The sequence below is a fragment of the Ammodytes marinus genome, assembly GCF_949987685.1.
Source record: "Ammodytes marinus genome assembly, chromosome: 4".
Lineage (NCBI taxonomy): Eukaryota > Metazoa > Chordata > Actinopteri > Uranoscopiformes > Ammodytidae > Ammodytes > Ammodytes marinus.
This window is the reverse complement of record NC_137233.1, coordinates 10,799,557-10,822,045: the sequence shown is the minus strand read 5'-3', so window position 1 is coordinate 10,822,045 and position 22,489 is coordinate 10,799,557. Positions and strand designations below refer to the sequence as shown.

At 39.9% G+C, this 22,489-nt stretch overlaps 1 protein-coding gene across 1 annotated transcript; it reads right to left on the bottom strand.

The window, feature by feature from the left end:
- Positions 1–273: 273 nt before the first annotated feature.
- On the bottom strand, positions 274–1,710 carry LOC307249903 (potassium voltage-gated channel subfamily A member 3-like; the record flags this gene model as incomplete). Its single annotated transcript, XM_080026800.1, has 1 exon — positions 274–1,710. The coding sequence occupies one exon, from the start codon at positions 1,708–1,710 to the stop codon at positions 274–276; it is 1,437 nt and encodes a 478-aa protein (XP_079882926.1).
- Between the last annotated feature and the right edge of the window lie 20,779 nt (positions 1,711–22,489).

The window sequence follows — 22,489 nt, the reverse complement described above, 5'->3', positions numbered from 1 at the left end:
ACAAGCCACTAACTTGAGGTTTGGAGAGTCGAAATGAATACTTTTCCAGTAGACATATTTCGGGACATATTTATACTTCTTGTTCTGAGAAATAGGCCTACTCAAAACATGTGAATCTACACTGGAAACCAGTAGAATCAGAATTTCTCGTTGCTTATAATGAAAAGTGATTACTTGTTGAAACGGACATTTACGCAGCGTCACATTACGAAAATCTCTATATAAAAATAACATTATCGCTATTATTTCTTCATGCTTCGCCATGGGGTTCATTTACACGTCTGTGAAGATCTTCTTTATGTTTACGCAGTTCTGGTCGTTCTCGGTGCTGAAGTTGGGCTGTATGATCACATTGTTGATGCCCTCCTCTATTTCCTTGCACTCGGATTTGCTGAGAGACGCGGTGCTGCTCGACCTCCCAAGCTCCTCCGGGGCGAGGTGCTCACAGCTGCCCGCGTGCACGTACTGTGCGTGCTCCTCTCCATCAGTCTCCCTGTGGTAAAAGTAGTTGAAATTGGACACAATCACTGGCACGGGTAAGGCAATGGTAAGCACGCCTGCTATTGCGCACAGCGACCCCACTATTTTCCCACCAATGGTCACCGGATGCATGTCTCCGTATCCCACTGTGGTCATTGTGACCACGGCCCACCAAAACGCATCTGGGATGCTGGTGAAACTGGACGAGGGGTCGTCTGCTTCTGCAAAGTAAACCGCGCTGGAGAAGAGAATAACTCCGATGAAAAGGAAAAATATGAGCAAGCCCAGTTCCCTCATGCTGGCCTTGAGGGTCTGCCCCAAAATCTGAAGTCCCTTTGAGTGTCTCGACAGCTTAAAAATGCGAAAGACCCTCACCAATCTGATCACCCTCAGGATGGCGAGAGACATCGCCTGTTGGCTGGTGTTGGTTTGACTCTCGGCCAGCTCAGTCCCCAAAGTGATAAAGTAAGGGATTATGGCGACTATGTCAATGATATTCATGATGTTTTTGGAAAAGGTAGCTTTGCTTGGGCATGCGAAAAACCTGACCAGCAACTCGAAAGAGAACCATATTATACACAGCGTCTCTATTACAAAGAAAGGGTCTGTGAACGGGCTGTGCACATGGGGAGCAGTGGCATTGGCAGTGGGTGCCACATTGGCTCGGTCTCTCTCGTCCCGAAATACTGGTAGAGTCTCGACGCAGAAAATAACAATTGAAATCAAAATAACAAGCACCGAAACGATGGCTATTCCCCTCGCTGGTCCAGAACTTTCAGGATACTCAAACAGAAGCCACACCTGCTTTTGGAATTCGTTTTTGGGAAGCACGCGCTCCTCTTCTTTTATAAACCCTTCATCGTCACGAAATTTCTCAATGGCCTCCTCTCCGAGTTGATAAAACCGAATCTCCTCGGAGAAAATATCAATGGGGACGTTGACAGGTCTGCGTATGCGCCCCCCGGACTGGTAGTAGTAAAGGATGGCGTCAAAGCTCGGTCTGTTCCTGTCAAAGAAGTACTCGTTCCTCAGTGGGTCAAAGTAGCGCATCCTCTTCCTGGGGTCCCCAAGCAGTGTTTCTGGGAACTGGTTGAAAGTTTTAAGTTGCGTCTCGAAACGTAAACCCGAAATGTTGATGACCACCCTCTCGCAGCATCCGTATCGACCCACCGACGACAGGTGAGGCGCCGAGAGCATGGCGGACTCCTCCAGCATGTTATCCACCGTCATGACGCCCCTCTCCGCCTCGGCATAACCCCGGCTGTCCCTCGCTCCGTTGCCCCTTTAGGTCTGTTCATCCATACAGGTGGTTTTCGGTCTGGAGGGTCAGAGTGCGCCACGCCTCTCCCAGACAGCTAAGGCCGACGACAACACTTCCATTTCTCACAACCATCACCACCTATCTGCGCGTATCTATCCACACACACACACACACACACACACACACACACACACACACACACACATACACATACACACACACACACACACACACACACGGAAGCACTGCACTCCTCTCTGCTTTTTTCTTTCTTTGCAAACACGTCGACACCCGCCCACGTCGCGCATGTGTCTGACATACATCCCACCACCCGCCCAATCGGAAATGTACATGAACCTTATAATATCATGCACACACCTTCCCTGGAGTGTGGTGGAATAAAAACAAGTAAAGAAAATCTCATCCACCTGTGAGCTCATTGATCTGATCGCCTATATCATTAACGTGGAAAACAAAGCCATATCACATTTACTACAAATACAATTAAAGAGATACAACAGGAAATACCTTCCGGAGCAATGTCCTCGTCTGTGTCCTGCACTGTGTCTGCACACAAGTCTGGCAATTATTGTCAAACACTTTTCACACCGACAGAACAATGTTCGCATCGGTCATTGCTTCACTTTTCCCACAGAAACTCAGCTGATGGCACCGCTCGGGTTTTTCCTTTTAAACTTTTTTAAACAGACGACAATGGACTGCAATGTGGATGTGAAGATAGTCACTGTACACACCCGATGAATAAAAAACAGAATATTTATTAATAATTTATTTTACGTTTTGCTTCTTGTTGAGGGCGTGTTGCTCTCCATGGTGCTGAAAACAAGCGCACACCAAATCAACGCGCGCTCTAATCTGTAAATGAGCAGTTGAGTTTGAGTTCTTTTAACAAGTGGACAGATATCCTGTGTATGTTGTTATATGAAGCTTTTTCTTTGTATACCCCATATGTAAAGTGGATACACAGAAAGCCTCGGGATCGGTCACCTCATTTCCTCTCGCCGTGTGTTGATGAAATAATCTCAAAGGGTCAAGAGTGTCAGCCTTGGTAAGAGCTGTGTGTGTGAATAACAAACATGTAAAATCAATGCTGTTTGTAGTTTATAGTGACAGGCTTCATCAAAGGCGTCTGTCACTGTCTGTGCTTTGAGGAGCACGTGCACGGTTAATGAGTTCAAATTATATTCAACGCTAATGCACAAGCTGCTTTTTATTTATTTATTTATTTATTTATTTATTTATTTATTTATTTATTTATTTATTTATTGCCAGTGTGGGTTTTAATTTCAACATGTCAAACCCGAAGGAAGAGCTGAGAGCCTCTCTTCTATTCCTAATATGGCAACATCTAGTACTCTCTACTATTTACATACTCGGAAAATCCTCTTAAAGCGGATGACACTGCTCTAAAAAAACCTTTTGACCTCTTTTGCACTGCTAGAAAAAAATGGTTCTAGGGCATGGGAAACCCTCTCACTGAGGAAACACTGTTTATAAAAAGAAAAGCAGACTAAAGCAGCATGATGCTACCAAATTACCAGGCACAACACAGAGTGACATCACTAAAAAAAACAGATCATGTGTTGAAATAAAATCTAAAATGTGTTGTGTACACTGTTTTATACAAGACTTTAACTACTACTACAACTACCACCAATGTTATACTTATTACCTCTAAGGTGGTAAATACGGGTATGCGAGAGCCTATAGGTCTAGAGCAACACCACTGTTTCTTCAAACCTATACTGTATATTTCATTTCTGGACCTCCTGTTCTGCCATCGGTTTCTCTGTCATAACTTGATCGTCATTCTCAGTTTTGTCTCATATCCTCCCTGCTGCTTGGAGATGGATGGGCCTTGTGGCCATTCTCTCATTATTTTCCACACAGGCTCTCTCCTCTCAACCTCTTCACAGTCTATTTCAGATAAAAACAATATTGGTTAACACAAGACAGCAAACACACAGCCCTGATGTAGAATTAAAATGATCCGAGATGAAAAAGCATGAAGCTCATTTCCGCATTGGTTCATGTTTGATAGGGGAACGAGAAACATAACAACACGAACAAATAGAATAGATTAGATCCTGGCTTATCTCATTTTAGTGAGAGGATCGATTGATCTATCCTTCCTATGTAACAGTAAATACTATGTAGGACTAAGGTATCGACTGTTACAACACTGATCATTGTTATATTGAGAACTAGAACTTTTATATAAGCTCACAGACATCATTCATACTGCCACTTTACTGACCTTAAGAAGAAAGTTATTTCAAAAGAAATACTTATCTAGTCTAGCATTACAGCACTTTCAGTGACTCATTTCTATTCATGTCCTTTTTTCAAAAGCTTTCAAGGCTTTGTTATTTTTTTCTCAAATGAACCATCTTTCAAGAAAGTAGTTTATAAATGCAGCCCTTTACATTTCACATTCTGTGTCAACCACATCCACACAGACACAAATGAGAAAAGGCAACATATCGCAATATTTATTTCTGTGATATCTGTATCTATCGTCAGATCAATATTTAAAAAAATAAATTATTAGAATAAAAAAGTTCTAGACTGTTTGTGAACTATAATGACAGCTCCTGTAGCTGTCGCAGTATGGATAGTGCCCTCAAAATGACGAGTTTTGAATTTGAATTAAATTAGTTTTTACTCAATTTGTCATCTGAATTATTAATACAATAAAATGTGATGTATTAACACCACCCAGATCATACACAGCAACTTGTACTTCGGCTGTTTTCGAATTTTTGATGGCATATCATATCTGAAACCATGTATCCTGATGCGTATCATATCGTGAAGTCCTTGCCAATACACAGCTCTAGTTGTTACTGAGCTATTGAAATGCAATAGGTGCGACAGTACAACTTTTTGCTTGATCCATTGGGCATCACAAAGAAAGAACCAACTGCTACTTTTGACAACTTTTGTAACCTTTATCATGCTGGCAGGATAACCTTTAAAACACTAGGTAATCCAGAGGTAATCTGGAAAAGAATGGCCTTAAAGTATTACAGTATACATTATAAGGTAAGGTGTTCATATTTATAAGCTTTCTGAGTTCAACTTAATGCATGAGACTAAATACTGGGAAGGTTTATTTTTGGGTGTAATGACAGACTTGATCATCTTCTCCCTTTGATTTAAAAAAAAACAGCAGAAATGCAAATGCATATATTCACGTTGCTTGGTCTGGTCATTTTGTAGGCACGCCACAGCCACATCTGCTTGTCCAAATCCCTGAGTATAGATCTGTTAAACATTCAAATCTAGCCGTGCTGTCGTGCTGTTATTAGCAACCTCCCAGTTGTTGCATCTCAGTAAGGACAGGAAGTATTGTCTGGGGTTTTGGTCTCCATGGCAACAAAACAGTGGTTTTCTTTGGTATATTCTTTAGTTTTTTTTAAGAGGAAAGGAGTCCAGTTGCAGATGTTTCATAATTTCCGGTCAAACTCGTGCAGGAGCGACAAGAACAGCGACTATTTTTCCCATTCCCATTGAGGAATTAATATATCGTGTGTGTGTGTGTGTGTGTGTGTGTGTGTGTCGAATGTAAGGCCGCTGCTCATCGAACAAAGATGAAGCGGCTCAATAAAAAAGGGGACAGATATGAAGCTTAGACCCTGGGCAGGAGAGGAACTTAACCATTTTATAACAGCACTCATTAAGAAACAGCCTTCATCTCCCTTCCGTTTTTTCTTTGCTTTGTACTTTCTCTCTCTCTCTCTCTGTCTTGTATGACCGATCGAGTGCATCAGCTCAGGGCCTGATTCCATTCAGAGAAAATCCTCTTTTAACTAGCTCTGTAGCTGTGTTGAACCTTTGATACGAACGGTCAGGGATGATGATAATTGATGACTGAAGCAGCAGAAACACTCCTCTTCTCTTGTGCATTGAAAGTACTTTGCCTTGTTATGAGACTGAACGGACCTGCGCCATCTGTACGTTTAAGAAATAAATCCCAACAGCTCATGTGTTAAATTGATATTCCCATGGAGATATCACCCATGGTGAGGGCCAAGGTGTCATACTTAGTAGTATCAAGTCTAATTCTTTAACAGTCAATACACTACAAGTGATTTATTGTCTTTATAAACACAATGCAAATATTATCCCAACTGACCTTGTTATACACATGCTGCTATCCAGTCTCACATGCATTCATAATTGCTTAATAGCGTTTTTTTTATTCCACAAGGTCATTCACTCCATTTTCTGTATCATTCTCCATCAGACCCATTCTGTTGGCAGCCTGCTGTGGATAAAACAGGCATATTTTGTATCTAAATCTCTCGAGCTGAAGGCTAAAGATAGACTTTTTTATCGGTCTGGGAAGTTGATAAAAAATGACTTATTAACTCTGACCGAAGCTCTAACATTGTGCCTCTGGCCTGAAGGGAGTTGAGGGCATTTGATATAATAATCCCTTCCAAAAGATATCAACTGCATTTGTCATTCTTCAGCATTGTGTCGGGGAAAAGAGGGCTTGTTTCCATCAAAAGCAACGGAAGTGCTCTTTGAGTAATGAGGAGCAAGGCTTTTTTTTCTATCTGTTCGGTCTGTCTCGCAGGGCAGGCACACACTAAATGATCGATACAGGCAAAGAGAGAGAGAGAGAGAGAGAGAGAGACAGAGAAGGAGAGAGAGAGAGAGCAGCATCTATCGATAACTCATACACTGGCTGTAATCCCTGACAGAGCAGAATCATTACACATTCACACTGTCCGCAGCAACAGCAATCAGTAGTCAAGGTGAGGGCCAAGGTCAATATGTGATGTATGTGTGAATATCTCATACAGTCAATATCTTTAAAATACTGAAATGTAGTTAACAAATTCAATCCAATCAACTCAAGGCAACTAATACATCCATTGCCTTAGCAATCAATCTACTGGATAACACAATGGCAAATGGCAACACTATCTATAGGAAATAAAATGTACTGTAAACACCACTCATTTGTTTTTCGTGATTGTGCATGTGTTATACTTGAACATGGAATGTTTTTGGAGTAGTTTAGAAATGCGGCTTTTCTATAAAGATGCATACAGGTACAAGGTAGAATGATTTTGTATCATAGACAGGGTTTGTCCTGTCTAATAGGAATTTTGTAAATTTTAGGAAAATAGTGTCAACATCTACTTTTTCTAATATGTGACGATAACCATGTTCTCTTCTTAACTTTCTTTTAAAACGCGTTGAGTGCCTATAGGCTAAGGCAGCCCCTTTGAAGAGCTTTAATATATGTAGCTCACTTTACAGCAATCCATCTAACTGTCAAGATATTTAACTCAAAACCAAGTATAAACCTCATTATGTATCTCAATTAATCACCAAAGTTCCTAGCATCTTTCACTGAGGGACCAAAAGTATCTTATGAAATACAATAACAATGCTCAAGTAACAAGCATGACATTTCATGTCAGTAAACATTTTGCAGTTCTGAATAAACATTTTGCCACTTTTCCAAAAAGTCAAGATTATTTTCATATGCAGCTTAACGGTTTCCAGATGTACAGTTCATATCAAAAGAAAAAGTATTATCAATCATTCAAATAAAATAAAAACTGGAGATAGGAGGGAATGATAAATCGGTTAAATGATGGACATATTGTAGATAGAATAGACAATTGTTAAGCTATTCAGTCAGAGACAGCCTTCTGGAGATTTGAAATGGTTGGGACGGAAACGTAGTTCAGGTGAAGTGTTCCATCATATCGTATTTGCTGTTACAAATTAGTTGCATATAAGCTCTGTGCGTATGGATCAAAATGTTTGTCCCAATTATTATTATTAATATTGATATTTTGGATTTGACATCATGTATGCTTTAGTAAGTCAATCTAATAGATAGATAGATAGATAGATAGATAAATACTTTATTGATCCCCCGGAGGAGAAATTCAGGTGTCCAGCAGCAGATAAAAACACATCCATCCATCATACAAGCATTAATAATTACAATTACATAGACCTAAACAATACTAAAATACTAAAAAACTAAAATACTAAAAAGTAAACTACCACCAATGGTACTAAAGTACACATGCATTATTTTAGAGTCCTGTTGTATAATCACCAAGGAAATGCGAGCAGCTGCTGCCACAGCAATGCATCAAACAAACAGACACACGTGAAAGACAACAAGGGAATTCAACTCAGGATCTCATTAACTTCTGTACCTTAATGTTATGGTTGCACTTCAAAAAGGAATGAACAAAACAGACATGCCACCAGTGCATACTCATATACAGTATCAATGTCAGTTTCTTGCCAATGTGACCGACAGAGAACAAAAATTGAAATGCTTGTACTGAAACAAATCCCCTAAATGAATTATAAATAATAAATACTTCTGATATGCATCATATGACCTTTTGCTACAGACAAATGCATCAAATGTGAATTCTTATCAGGATCCTCTCAACTCAAAAGCGTGCCCAAACTGGCATATGAGTTACAGTCGCGAGCAACAGCCGCGCTATCCTCGGGGATGTGATGCCAGTATCGAGAGTTACAGCGCCACATATGGCATGTGTCATTGCTATTCCAAACGGCATCCCTGCAGTGGAATGTGAAGGTCAATGGCAAAGAGGAGGGCGTATGTTGGGGACAAGATCCAGCCTCCTGGATTAGATCTCCCTGGGGAGAGCCAGCTCCATGGCCTCGGCATGACACACTGTCACAGAAATAGATTGGGCTACACAGAAAGGCCCCCCAGAGCATTGGCCCATTGCTTTATGTCCGACCTGAGACGACCACAGGCGCATGGGCTGGATGCTAATAAAGTTATAACGATTGATTGTGGACTGGGCCATGCCATATATTTTGTCAGAAGGCTGATGGGAAGGAAAAGATGAGGCAGCGGATTGTAGGCCCTCTGGGATTCACTTCCATACCCGCCTTGTGTTTAACTTCTATCCAAAATAAAATCACAGTGAGAGTTAAAACCTACATTACAATGAGTTTTAATCCACACCCTTGAACCTAGTACACAGTAAAAGGGTTATTGCAGCTCTTAAAAGGATTAGTTCAACATTTTAAATTTTTAGGTCTTTGCCTTACTCTACAGCTAATGAAAAGGTTACAGAAACTGTTCCTGTAACTGTGCATGCATTTTTTTAAATTGAAATCAACAAAAGTTGCTCATCCATGTTATTTTAGCTCAAACACTGTCAAGTGAAGGGGAGCAGGTCAAAAGAATAACTTTACAACGTCACTAAATACATACTGGAAGTAAAACAGGAAGTGCCCATGACGGTTACCCATATTTAATAAAAAAATTACATAACATGTAAAAAATATAGAGCGAAACATAACGTGGTGAATAACACAAGTCCCAACAAGTACACAGGAACATTAAGTGATGTTGTGAAGTTCATATTTTGACCTGCTCCCCTTGACTACCAGTGTTTCAGCTAAACTAACCTGGATAAGCAACCTTTACTCATTCCTCATTCCTATATCAAAAATGCATGCACAGTTACAGGAACGTTTTTTCTTGAGCCGGAGTGAGGCAAAAAGCTGCAAATTTAAAAAATTTGAACTATTCCTTTGAAATAAAGAAAGACTGACTATAGTGGGCAAAACTGTAGAATAATCTACATTCAACAGGTAATAATCCCTTAATCCCCATTTTATCAGCAGGGTAAACAGTATGGATGTAGTTTGGGAGTAAAAAGTTGAGCTAATGTTATTCCTTCCAACTTCTTTCTCGAATATGTCTTAAAAACCGTACCCTGTCACATATTCTTCTGCAAATTAACAGGCTCGCACCTCCAAACAGTAGCCGACACCGGAGACATCTTTGAAGTGCGAACCACAGTTTGTAAGAAGCAGATGGGCTGGTTAATTGAACTCCTGACTGGTGCTGAATGCGCTTTGCTGCCAATTCCCAGCGGGAGATGGCACAACGCCTCATTTGGGAATGTAGCCGACTGCAGTAGGAATCACCAGGATCGAGAGGAGCAAGAACTCAATTAAAATTGTTATCACAATAAACAACGCCACACATATGCTTCTTTAATTATTCATTGTCTTCTTCTCAGCTGCTACTCCACTTCCCTTGTTTATCTGACAATATGATTCATTAGGAGCCAAGAAAAATAGGAGTCTCCAAGCATCTCAGTACAACAATACTCAAAATGGGATTCAATTATTTTGAAGAAGATATCTATCAAGGGTATGGGAGGGGTCACACAATCACTGAAATGTAGAGAAAACTATTTGTTTGTTTCAGCCATGATGCTGATGATATTACAGTTACTCTGCTGGCAAAAACTGCCATTTAGGGAGAAATTATGTATTCTGGATTAAAGTCTCCATGGAAGCACAAAGAATACAAAATGTGGGTCTACTGTGAGGTAATATTATTATTACATAATATTTCAGAACCACCAAAAATCTTTAAAAGAAAAACTTCTATATTTAAGTTTTAGATTTAAAATGTATTTTCAATATATAATAAATGTTTTAGACACAATAGATAAACTGAGAAACTACTGTACAGGAAAGAAATCTAGAAAAGTGTTTTTTTGATGAATTAACAAAATACCATAGAGAACACGCTCACTTTATAATTGCAAACATCTACAGCTATGTTGCCGGCTATGTGTGGAAGTTTGCAAACCTTCTCATAACTAATTTGCTGACGTTAAGCAGCATGTTCACCATCATAGTGTATACTGGCTTGCTAACATTGCTATTTAGCAAAGTAAACACCTGAGGCTGATGGGAATATCTTTAAACCAACCTAATTTCACAGCAATTCGGGCAAGATTTCTTAGACATTTCACAAAAATGTCAACATCATTACTGAGAATGTAAGGGAATCACAAACGTACAAACCAACATTGCCCAAAAATGCCTAATGCAGCCAAATATGTTCAAGGGTAAGATTACAAAGTTTATTTGTGTATAAAGGAAAGCATTGCTGATATAAAACCACCATTCGGAAATCTTGTCCTATACCTTGACACGTTGAATATTTTGGAACAGATTTCTATGTGACATATGTGAGAAAAAGAGAAAATCTAGAACGGTGACCATCCCTGTTGGTCCAGTTGCCTAACACTGTACTATACTGTATACAGTCATTCCAAGTAAAACCAATATCAGTTTGCAGCAGATGTTGGCAGCCCTTTGATGGTATGTTGGCAAGCTGGTGGTAACCATGGTAACCACCGTAAAAGGGGGGAATCATATAGTACCACAATGATGTAGTGGGAATTGTCCTCCCCAGTATTCCAGGCTGTGAAATTAACACTTTGAGATTAACTGTCATGGCCTGCTTCCCACTGCACACTGCCCTCCAAGTGGCTGATCCCCCACAAGTCTGCAAACACAAACTAACATGATTTGATATGCACTGAGTAGGAAGATATGCCAAGCAGGATTTCAAATATCCTATTTATTTGGCTTTCATTTCACACCGTAGATAAACTTGGACTTCATTCAAACGACAACAGTCTCGCCAAAAACAGTAAAGTTTTTCCTTTACGATTTAAAAAACTTTACATAATTAAAAACCTTGGGATTTAAGGGTATATGGTCCTTTTTCCTGATTTTTAAATCCACAAAAACTACCTCATTTAATGACCATATCCATTAATACAACACAACATCCTTTAATTTCGTGAAGTATTTGACAGGCTTGACATCACTACAATCCACTATATTCATGTCGAAGTTTTTTTCTCCATTGCCTGTTTTCCAAAAGGATATGACTGCTGTCTATTCCCATTAACCCCAACAAGGGTTGCGTAAACAAAACCACAAACACATATCGATGATGATAGCGAGCGATAACATCCTTCCATGACTCTGTTACAGGACCATTAACCCTCGCCGTCACCAGTTTGCATCCAAATATTTACAGAGTGCGCTGTGAGGGGCCTGACTGAGGTAATGATCCAGGTCAGTGGACATGATGAGAGAGCTGGGGCACAGCTGTGGGAAAATACCCAATGAAAAACACTTTGTGTGTTCACACACACACACACACACACACACACACACACAAACACACAAACACACAATGCATTATCGGAGGAGAGAGTGCTGTAGTGCAAATACAATCAGAATAATAATGACTATTAATTTCGCCCAGATAACAATGATAATGTTGAAATATTTCTATCCAGCATTTCCCAGAAGAACGTAACCGAAAACATGCACACCATATCACAACAATCACATCTGATTGATATTATCCACTAATGAGGTTCCCACTTCATTTAATTTTAATGTTACTGGCCCAGAAATTCATCTTTTCTATAAATCTAAACACAAGCAAACAAAGCAAGACACACTGCGAGAACAGACTTCAAAGCGCGTTTCAACTTTACACATACAGTGCCTTTGAAGAGACATCAGCAATCTTTGCTGCAAAATCACAAATGAATCTATCTAGCAGTTCTGTTTTTCCACCACTAATTATGAACACATTAGCGGAATGTATTGTTTTTGGCTTTAAATGTGTAGTAGGGGAGAACGAGGTAATCTGAGCCACTTTTTACATTTGCTCCCCTCTAAGGGAGCTAAAATGATTTATCACTCAAATGTACACATTTCCCATTAATTCAGGATGTTTCCTAGAAATGGGCATTAGCAGAATTTTTTCAAGAGAAAATATGATTGTTTTAAAAAAAGTTGTCATGTAGCTCACTTTACCCTAGCTGTGGGGTAAACTGATCCACTTACTTTTTCCACTCTGACACTACCATAACAACACATATTGTAACAGTAAGAATCCTGAAAGCATGATGGGGTTTGGTCAACTAAGCAAAGCAAATTTTCTAAACACTTAAAAGTAACTCTGAACAAAATCAAATACAACATATTATAATTCAAAAGATTTTAATAAGATTCAAATGAAAGATAGAACCAGTTAGATTAGAACACAGTCTGGGGGTCAGAACACAGGACCCTTAGAGCCAGCTAGTGTCTGGGGGTCAAAGCATAGGAAAATCAGAACCAGCGAGAACAGCCTGGGACTCACAACACAGGAGAAGACCCAAATGGATTATAACATCAGCCTGTCATACTCTACAACTAGGCCTACTCTACATTCCAGCCCTGAAGGTTACAGGGAAAGATGAGAAGGTGCTCTTTCCGTGTGGTTGCCCCAGGTCGTCTTCCTGGTGTATTTCCTTGGCATGATGGCTTTTCTACAATGTGTATGACATTAAAATAAAACATATGTTATGTAATATTACATTAACATATGTTTAAGACTAAACTTAACTTGTGCCTCATGGTGGGGGAAAGTGAGACAGTGGCTCACTTTCCCCCACAGCATTTGGCTCACTTTCCCCCACCACCACAATTTGAGAAAAAACTACCTCTCTTAGTATTTCAGGCTAATCTTCAGTTATCAGCATCACATGGTTTCATATGTTGGTAGTTCATCAACACGTATGATAGAAGCTTTTCTACGTGAATACATTTGCTTTGGCACAACAGTTGATTAAGTTGACAGCAAGAAAATTTACTTTTACATGCAAAATACCTATTTTGGTGAAAAAAACATGCTTACCACAGCACCATGAGGTCCTCTCTTTCAGGGCCATGGGGAAATGAGAGGGGCTTGAAAACATATATCTCACATGACCACAAATGTTTTCCATTGCCTAGATACAGGGGGTGTCTCACATTACCCAATGCCTCAGATTCCCCCGTTCTCCCCTATGTATCTGCAGCTCTGTGACAAGCAAAATGGTGTTGAACGCAAGCATGCATGTACACTGACTGGATTGAGCAACCATTGGCAGTTTTCTGCTGACAGGCACTGCAGTGCCAAATTATACTCATAAATCCTGTGAAAGTCTCTGTTTATTGGCTCTATCAAGAGGACTGGTGCCATTTCTGACTGTGGTGGCAGTTAAAGAATTAAGGCCAATTACTGTATTAAGAGAAATGGTTTGTAAATGGCCAGTTTCAGGGTTTGTTATAGCCTTAAGGTCCACATATGCTGTTCTTGTTTTGTCTTATCAACAGCCCAAAACACAAACAAGATCATTCACAATATAAATATAATAATATTAAATACATTTAAGGAACTGGAACCAGAAAGTTAATTTCTATATAAGTAACTTGATTAATATTTTGTTGACCAACTGATTAATTTATCAATAGATAATGTACCTTTAGCTTATTATTTCATTTACAAACAAGTTAGAGTACTGTACTCATACTGAGTATTGATCCGAAAGTAATGATCTCTTTTTCAATATATTTCTGCACTCATCCTGGCCGAAACAATGATTTTTTTTTTTAACTGCACTGAGGTTGCGCCTACCCTGGGCATGAGGGAAACTATGCATGTTTCTATAACTAATGGTGATGTTGCTTTATGTAGCTGCTCACATGAAGTTCTGAAGGCTATGTAACCATGATTTCATGATTTTTTATGGTGGCATCATCCAATTCAATTTCATCTCTATGCAATTTGATTACATACATGATACGTTCCCTGGGTTTTGAACAATGTGTTGCTTCATGGTGGGTAGCGGCGATAATTTTTCAATCTCAACATCATTACAAAAATAATGTTCAGGGCAGACCATCACTTTCTGTAATGGATCCAGGATTTTGTGGCAATAATAATTAAATTCCTTCGGTTAATTATAGCGCCACCATGTAACTAGGGTTCCAGTTTGTGGGCAAAATTTCAAGTTTATAGCTCATTCCAGCTCATGGCAATTAGAGCCACGGCATTAGACAAGTAATAACTTAAGAAAGAAAGAATAATAAACTGTGACAAACTCAGCAGGGGTTCAGCAGTCCTTCAGTCGTGAAGCCTTAACAAGACATATCTGATGAAACATTAAAAGGATTTTAAAAAAGAATTACAAAACTTTTCCAAGTAGCCTGCAGCTATTGTAACACCCAATAATCAGCTAAAGACTATTATCTTGAACGAACATATTTGTGCAATTGTGATCAAATAGGAGGCGTGCATGGCCCATTTACTGGAGTGAGCGATGCTTGCAAAGCCCTCACACAGATATAGTCATTCATGCACACCATGAAGACACAATAGAGTGACATATTCATTGAAAAACATCCGGTCATTCTTTAACTGCGTCATGTTAGAATATGTTAAAGGGATAGTTCAGGATTTTGGACATAGGGCCTGATTCCCAAGTTAGCCTGAGTGTTATGTATCAGTGGAGACAGTTTTCAACACATTTCATTCAGTCCTTCTAGTTGCAGAGTTGGCTCGTGCTAGGCTAGCGCACGGGATTGGGGTCAAGCAGAGCTGCTACTAAAACAGTCTTACCCACTCCACAGTACACCCGAGGCTAATCAATTATAACGCTAGACTATCGATGTAAATGTCTGTGTTGATAGAATCATTTTAGAAATAAAAACAACCTTGCATATTGCATTTTGAGAGACTTGGTGTGTCTCAGCAGCAGTGTTTATATGCGGCAGCGGCGGACTGATACCTAGGTTACCGGATCTATAATAGGTATTTCACCTGCCGCTGTCATTGCTACAGACGCAGAGTAGCCTACAGTGCACAAAGGAATTTTATTAGCCTATTCAATAAACAAGATATGGCCACGTTTGGAGGACTGAGCGATGCGTCTGCTTTTGAAGATGATTATGAGGAATTTGTTGTATCCACCGAACCGTACCTGTACGAGCCGGAATACACTGATGAAGAACTGAGAGAGATGGATGCGCAAAGGGCAGAAAGAGAAAGAGCGTCTATAGAGACAGACAGCCCCCGCTGGAGCTGCAGTAGAGGACCGGGACAGAACAACGGGAGTTTGCAATTAGCCCCGCCAGGTACCTGTAGCTATACCATTACCTAACGTTGTCACTCTCCAAAATGCACGTCATCATCAATCTATCAGTAGGCTAACATTATGAAAGGGGCAAGCTTTATTAGCTAGTGTAGCCTACCAAAAGTTATTACCTGTTCATCAGTGGCTGTTGGTGCATCTGAAAAGACGGATATGGCACCGCATTAGTTTTCAGGGATTTCTTATTGCGGGTTTTCTCAAAGTCGTCCGGTCTGAAATTATCGCTACAAATACACCGTTCGCGAACAGTTTCCGCCGGTGTATTGATGTCCAAGCCAGCAGCAACAAGCCACAGTTGCGTCCTTTCTGGATCTCGCACTGGAAATTTGTGGAAACCTTGTGGTGTCCATCTGTAGGGTTTATTTGTACAATTCCTGAATGCACACTGACGCACCATGTTGCCTAGTCGTTCGTTTCAGTTTCTGTCCCACGCTGCTCTGTTTACTTTCTGCTGTAGTGATTCGGTTACATAGCAAAGTAAAATTCCGCTTCGGCTGAGAAAGTAGTCCCTCAAAATGCGATAAGTCATGCAATGCGAGGTTGTTTTTATTTCTAAAATGATTCTATCAACACAGACATTTACATCGATAGTCTAGCGTTATAATTGATTAGCCTCGGGTGTACTGTGGAGTGGGTAAGACTGTTTTAGTAGCAGCTCTGCTTGACCCCAATCCCGTGCGCTAGCCTAGCACGAGCCAACTCTGCAACTAGAAGGACTGAATGAAATGTGTTGAAAACTGTCTCCAATGATAAATAACACTCAGGCTAACTTGGGAATCAGGCCCTATGTCCAAAATCCTGAACTATCCCTTTAACATTTGTTCCCTTAGCACATACTACACAATAAAGTAAGAGATATTGGACACAGTAGCTGCTCCACATTAAAAGGGAGGTCTCACCCCTTCCTGCCTGTGCAATTGCTTTTGCTCAATGATTTATGAAAAGAAGAATGCAATTTGTGCACAGATGGGACATGTATAAATATTCTGACCCGTCACAAATGGGCCACACTACAGACAGTACATGCTGGTGATCTATGACAATGCACACACAGAGTAGTGCTTTTTACAGTCTATGGCTGGAACGAGATTAGTGCTTCTAATTAAAAGGGCAAATCATTTGGAAAAACACACCAAACAAATGTGTTTGTGTGCTCATTTCAAACCACCAAGGCTCTAGTATTGGATGTTTCTGTTCTGATCTTGAACACAACGTTCAAATAAAGCCGTTTTATAAGACTTTGCACCACAGCTTACACGGGTCAGCTGGCAGATTGCTCATTTTACTCTTCCATTGATGGGTATATTGGTTGGATGATATAACCGGCTGATTTGAGAATATCAGTTTATATTTGTATTGGCTTATACAGACCCGCAAAAACTGAATTCTTAACAACCTTTTGTATTAGTAGAGAAAAAGGCTAAAAAGCTCATACAAACTAGCAAACTGACCGAATTCTATGAGATCCATCAATGTTTACGTTCGCAACACTGCATCCTACATATGGCATCCTACACAACATTGAGCTCCTCCAAGGCTTGGCGCAGCATGAAATGCATGTCATGTCTATAAATAGTGGTCATTATTATGCAGGAATACCTTACGGATGAGCATGAATAAAGCATTCCTTGAGTAGTTTTCTTTAAAGCTTCTGTCTGTATTCCTGCACAATCAAGTCAGTGTGCTGCCATAATCTTACAACATGTCTACATCCAGTCAGCCCACAATGCATTCCAGGCTTGGACTGTCACAAAGATGAAGCCACTCTTGCCTTGGGGGTTTTATTCTGTATGCCATTCTGCCGCCGTTGCTGCTGCTTCTGCGGGCATGTTATCTACTTCCAATCTATGCAAACCTTCCTTCACAAAGCAAGTTCGATTCATCATATATTTTGAGTTTTCCAGCAGCCAGTATGTGCATCTGTTATTGTTGTTGTTGGCCTCGCATAGTGAAACAATCCCTGAGAGGATTCATTTGCTCGTTCTTCTAATGAGCAGTTGGACAGGCATACCTGCCGTGTCACTGCTCCTCAGAGGATATCGGCATCAAAACAGGATGTTATGCTATACATCTACTGGCAGGGTAAAGAGTAAAGGAACACGACACATTACAGGAAATGGGATCACTTTGAGTGTATAAATTACATAAGGGAAAAAAATATATATTTATATATTATTATTTTAAAAATAAATAAAAAATTAACAATGAGTGGAAGTTCACATTTAAAAATGTGTTTAATATAAAAAACAAAAATAAACACTGACGTCTTAAGATGTTAAGTCAGTAATACACAGTTATAAGTCTGATGTATACATCAATTAGCTGTGTGAGAGTAGGACAATTCAGTTAAGCCATCCCTTTGTCACAACAATGTATCTATAATCATGACACCTACTCTGTTTATGTTTTTTTTATCCACTATAAACAGTGTCCCCACAGCTCCACAGGAGGGCAGCAGATAGATGTCAACACTGCTCCCACACTTGTGGCAGACTGAGGCATTTCTTTCTTCCCATCTTGTTTCAATTCAGGCCATTCAGAAGCAGTATGGCTGGACCCAAACAGACACCAGACAGATTAATTGAAAATGACAGCGAGGGCTTAGTAATGCTTTTATTTCCTGACCCTCTCATGCGGCCGACTGACCCACCAACCTGTGTGTGGATTAAACATGTTTAAAGTGAAAATCACACATGCCATGCTCGCTGCAACTTCAGGGCCTGGGGGTTTCAGAAGCCAAGGACATGGAGGTGCAGCTAAGCATGGTGCACAAAGATTCGTGTTTACTCTTCAGGTTAATTCATCTCCGAAGGTCACCAACATGATGTGGAACACATCGTCACATATTTTGTTGAAATCAATATCCAGTGATCTGTAGCACCTGTTTGAATGTTATTGATGCTCTTGTTGCAGATTTATGATCTAGCAGATTATACTGCAGAAAAAACATCCATAAATGAATGGCCGCTGGGATTGCTACAGTAAACGATTACCCATAAATCATTTCTGAGACATATTGTAATTCAAACTGTGGTGATGGCAGCCATGTTGGAAATTATGTAGATATAGATTGTATACACCTGGCATCCAGATATCCAAATATTTGGGAGCCATTGCGTGCTGCGTGTGTTTTCATGACACAAGTGGCTCTAATTAAGTTTAGCTGTGAAAAAAAAAAGTTTAGCTGTGTGAGACCTGGTCAGCTGATTATGGAAGAACTACATTTCATTATACGAGTTCTTATTCAATGCCATGTATTAAAAAAGGAAATCCCAGGAATAAATTAAATAACTGTAGTAGGAAAACATCAGATGGCCTCTTGTTATGTAGATGAATACCTTAAAAAATTCCAGCTCAATTTCTGTTGAGTAAAAGTACACTCAACAAAAATATAAACGCAACACTTTTGTTTTTGCTCCCATTTTTCATGAGATGGACTTAAAGATCTAAAATTCATTCCAGATACACAATTGTACCATTTCTCTCAAACATTGTTCACAAATCTGTCTAAATGTGTGATAGTGAGCACTTCTGCTTTGCTGAGATAATCCATCCCACCTCACAGGTGTGCCACATCAAGATGCTGATCTGACATCATGATTAGTGCACAGGTGTGCCTTAGACTGTCCACAATAAAAGGCCACCCTGAAATGTGCAGTTTTGTCTCACAGCAAAATACCACAGATGCCACAAGCATTGAGGGAGCGTGCAATTGGCATGCTGACAGCAGGAATGTCAACAAGATCTGTTGCTCGTGCATTGAATGTTCATTTCTCCACCATAAGCCGTCTCCAGCAACTTCGCACAGCCATTGAAGAGGAGTGGACCAACATTCCACAGGCCACAATTGACAATCTGATAAACTCTATGCGAAGAAGATGTGTTGCACTGCATGAGGCAAATCACACCAGATACTGACTGATTCTGAGTCCCCAGACCCCCAATAAAGCAAAAAAATGCACATTTCAGAGTGGCCTTTTATTGTGGACAGTCTAAGGCACACCTGTGCACTAATCATGATGTCAGATCAGCATCTTGATGTGGCACACCTGTGAGGTGGGATGGATTATCTCAGCAAAGCAGAAGTGCTCACTATCACACATTTAGACAGATTTGTGAACAATGTTTGAGAGAAATGGTACAATTGTGTATCTGGAATGAATTTTAGATCTTTAAGTCCATCTCATGAAAAATGGGAGCAAAAACAAAAGTGTTGCGTTTATATTTTTGTTGAGTGTATGAATATAGTATATAGGAGCTTCATGACTTAAGATTTTGGATATTGCATCCCTCACTGGTAGTGACCCTTCCCACACTTTTTTTGTGGATCAACAAACACTGCAGTACTTCCAAAGGCAATTCACAGATTTTTTTTTTTTTTTTTAACTGAAGAATAACCAATCTATTAAAATCAAGAAACTGGCCCTGTGGACTGGACATGATTAAACTGTTTGACAAACAGTTACATAAGAAATCATTCATAAACAGACAAGAGGCACATACAGAGAAATAGTTACACAAATATCCAATAGCCAACAAAGAGCAGTGGACTAACAAGACAAAGGCAGTTTAAGGGAACCAAAAAAGATGGACATTGACAAGAGGAAATCTGTTTTATTTTTAAAGTAATCAGTAGCAAGTTGTCATAATTTTTGTTGCTGCCAACTCATAATATAGCCTACAATTTTTTTCTAAGCGGGGTCTTTAAGCAAAAAACAACAACATATAGATGCTTTGTTGGCCCTAAACTAACAGTATTAAAAGGTGCTGTAAGCGGAATGGTTCTTTTAGCTAACTTCCTGTCAGTTACTGCAGTTAGCAATCCCCTCGCTCGCCCCTACTTCACCACATTAATGCACTGCGGTGCGGTCTTCAAGCAGCAAGTTATCTAGCATCATCTCAGATCCATAAGTGTGATAAAACATGATAAAAACCATCAAAACAGACATTGGGAAGGATTTTTACCTGCTCCGCCATTGTAGGCGCATACACATTCACCCATCTGTTGCTCTGGCGTGCACCGGCAGTGAGACCATGGAGTGTATATAATATATATGTGTGAGACGCGTGTCGGTTTGTAGCGTTCTCTCTTCTGATTGGATAAAAATTTCGGGATACTACAATAAATTAATTTGCCGATTACATGCAAAGCAGCTGACTAAGAGATCGGCTTTATGAAACGCGCACATTATGTAAGTGATCACTGCATGAATAAAGAGCGATTTTACATTTATATTAACATAAATAAACCGCTTACTTCACCTTTAATTGTATTCATCTCATCAGAGTATCTGTAACCGCAATACAATGGAAGAGAAAAAAAAAATCCATGTAAAGAGACAAAGGGCTGTGTTTCACTCAATGTGTCCTGAGCAGAGGCGGAAGGTTTGATCACATACACAGTTTCAAAGGTTGGAGCGTCACCTGATCCTCTGTGTGTGTTTCTGTGTGTGTTGGGGGTTGGGTTCTCAATGCCTTCCAGCAATAATATAATAGGCACCCAAGGGTCAAACCTCTCCAAGTGACCCCCCTCAGCCATATTTGATTTCAAGGGCCAATTTTTGAATTGATGGATCCTGGAAAGGTACGGAAGAGACACAGGGAGATGATTGGGCTCTTTTGATTTTCTTACCAAATACCCACACTTTTCACTTAGGATTGAAGCGATTAACCGGTTTCACTATTGACCGTGTATTAAAACGTCACAGTTTTCTAACAAAAACTCTCAGGTACACCGATGTTTCTGTTATGACTCATTGTGCTTTATTATTTTTCTGTGAACAGCTATACTAAACTAACATCATAAGCAAAATCTATAATTGCTGCATTTCCTTTTAACTGCCAGGCTCAGACCGTACTCTGTAATTTCTTTCTACTGTAGATCATGAGTGCTCGAGTTTAAGCAAAGTATAATGGCCCTGTATAATACAAGCAATTTATAACAAGTATGTTTGATTTGCCAAGTCAATTTACTGTAGGGGAGAACGGGGGAATCTGAGGCATCGGGTAATGTGAGCCACCCCCTGTATCTAGGCAACGGAAAACATTTGTGGTCATGTGAGATATATGTTTTCAAGCCCCTCTCACTTCCCCATGGCCCTGAAAGAGAGGACCTCATGGTGCTGTGGTAAGCATGTTTTTTTCACCAAAATAGGTATTTTGCATGTAAAAGTAAATTTTCTTGCTGTCAACTTAATCAACTGTTGTGCCAAAGCAAATGTATTCACGTAGAAAAACTTCTATCATACGTGTTGATGAACTACCAACATATGAAACCATGTGATGCTGATAACTGAAGAGTAGCCTACACGGAAAGAGCACCTTCTCATCTTTCCCTGTAACCTTCAGGGCTGGAATGTAGAGTAGGCCTAGTTGTAGAGTATGACAGGCTGATGTTATAATCCAGTTGGGTCTTCTCCTGTGTTCTGAGTCCCAGGCTGTTCTCGCTGGTTCTGATTTTCCTATGCTTTGACCCCCAGACACTAGCTGGCTCTAAGGGTCCTGTGTTCTGACCCCCAGACTGTGTTCTAATCTAACTGGTTCTATCTTTCATTTGAATCTTATTAAAACCTTTTGAATTATAATATGTTGTATTTGATTTTGTTCAGAGTTACTTTCAAGTGTTTAGAAAATTTGCTTTGCTTAATTAACCAAACCCCATCATTCTTTTACTAGTCCGACATTAGTTCTGGAATGTGTGGCTAGCTTTCAGGATTCTTATTGTTACAATATGTGTTGTTATGGTAGTTTCAGAGTGGAAAAAGTAAGTGGATCAGTTTACCCCACAGCTGGGCTCAGATTACCCCGTTCTCCCCTATATAGCCTGTTGGAAAAAAAAACAGAGTTGACCAAACTGCTGTTCAAGTTCAAGTGAATGGCACATGTCTAGCGAGTAAAA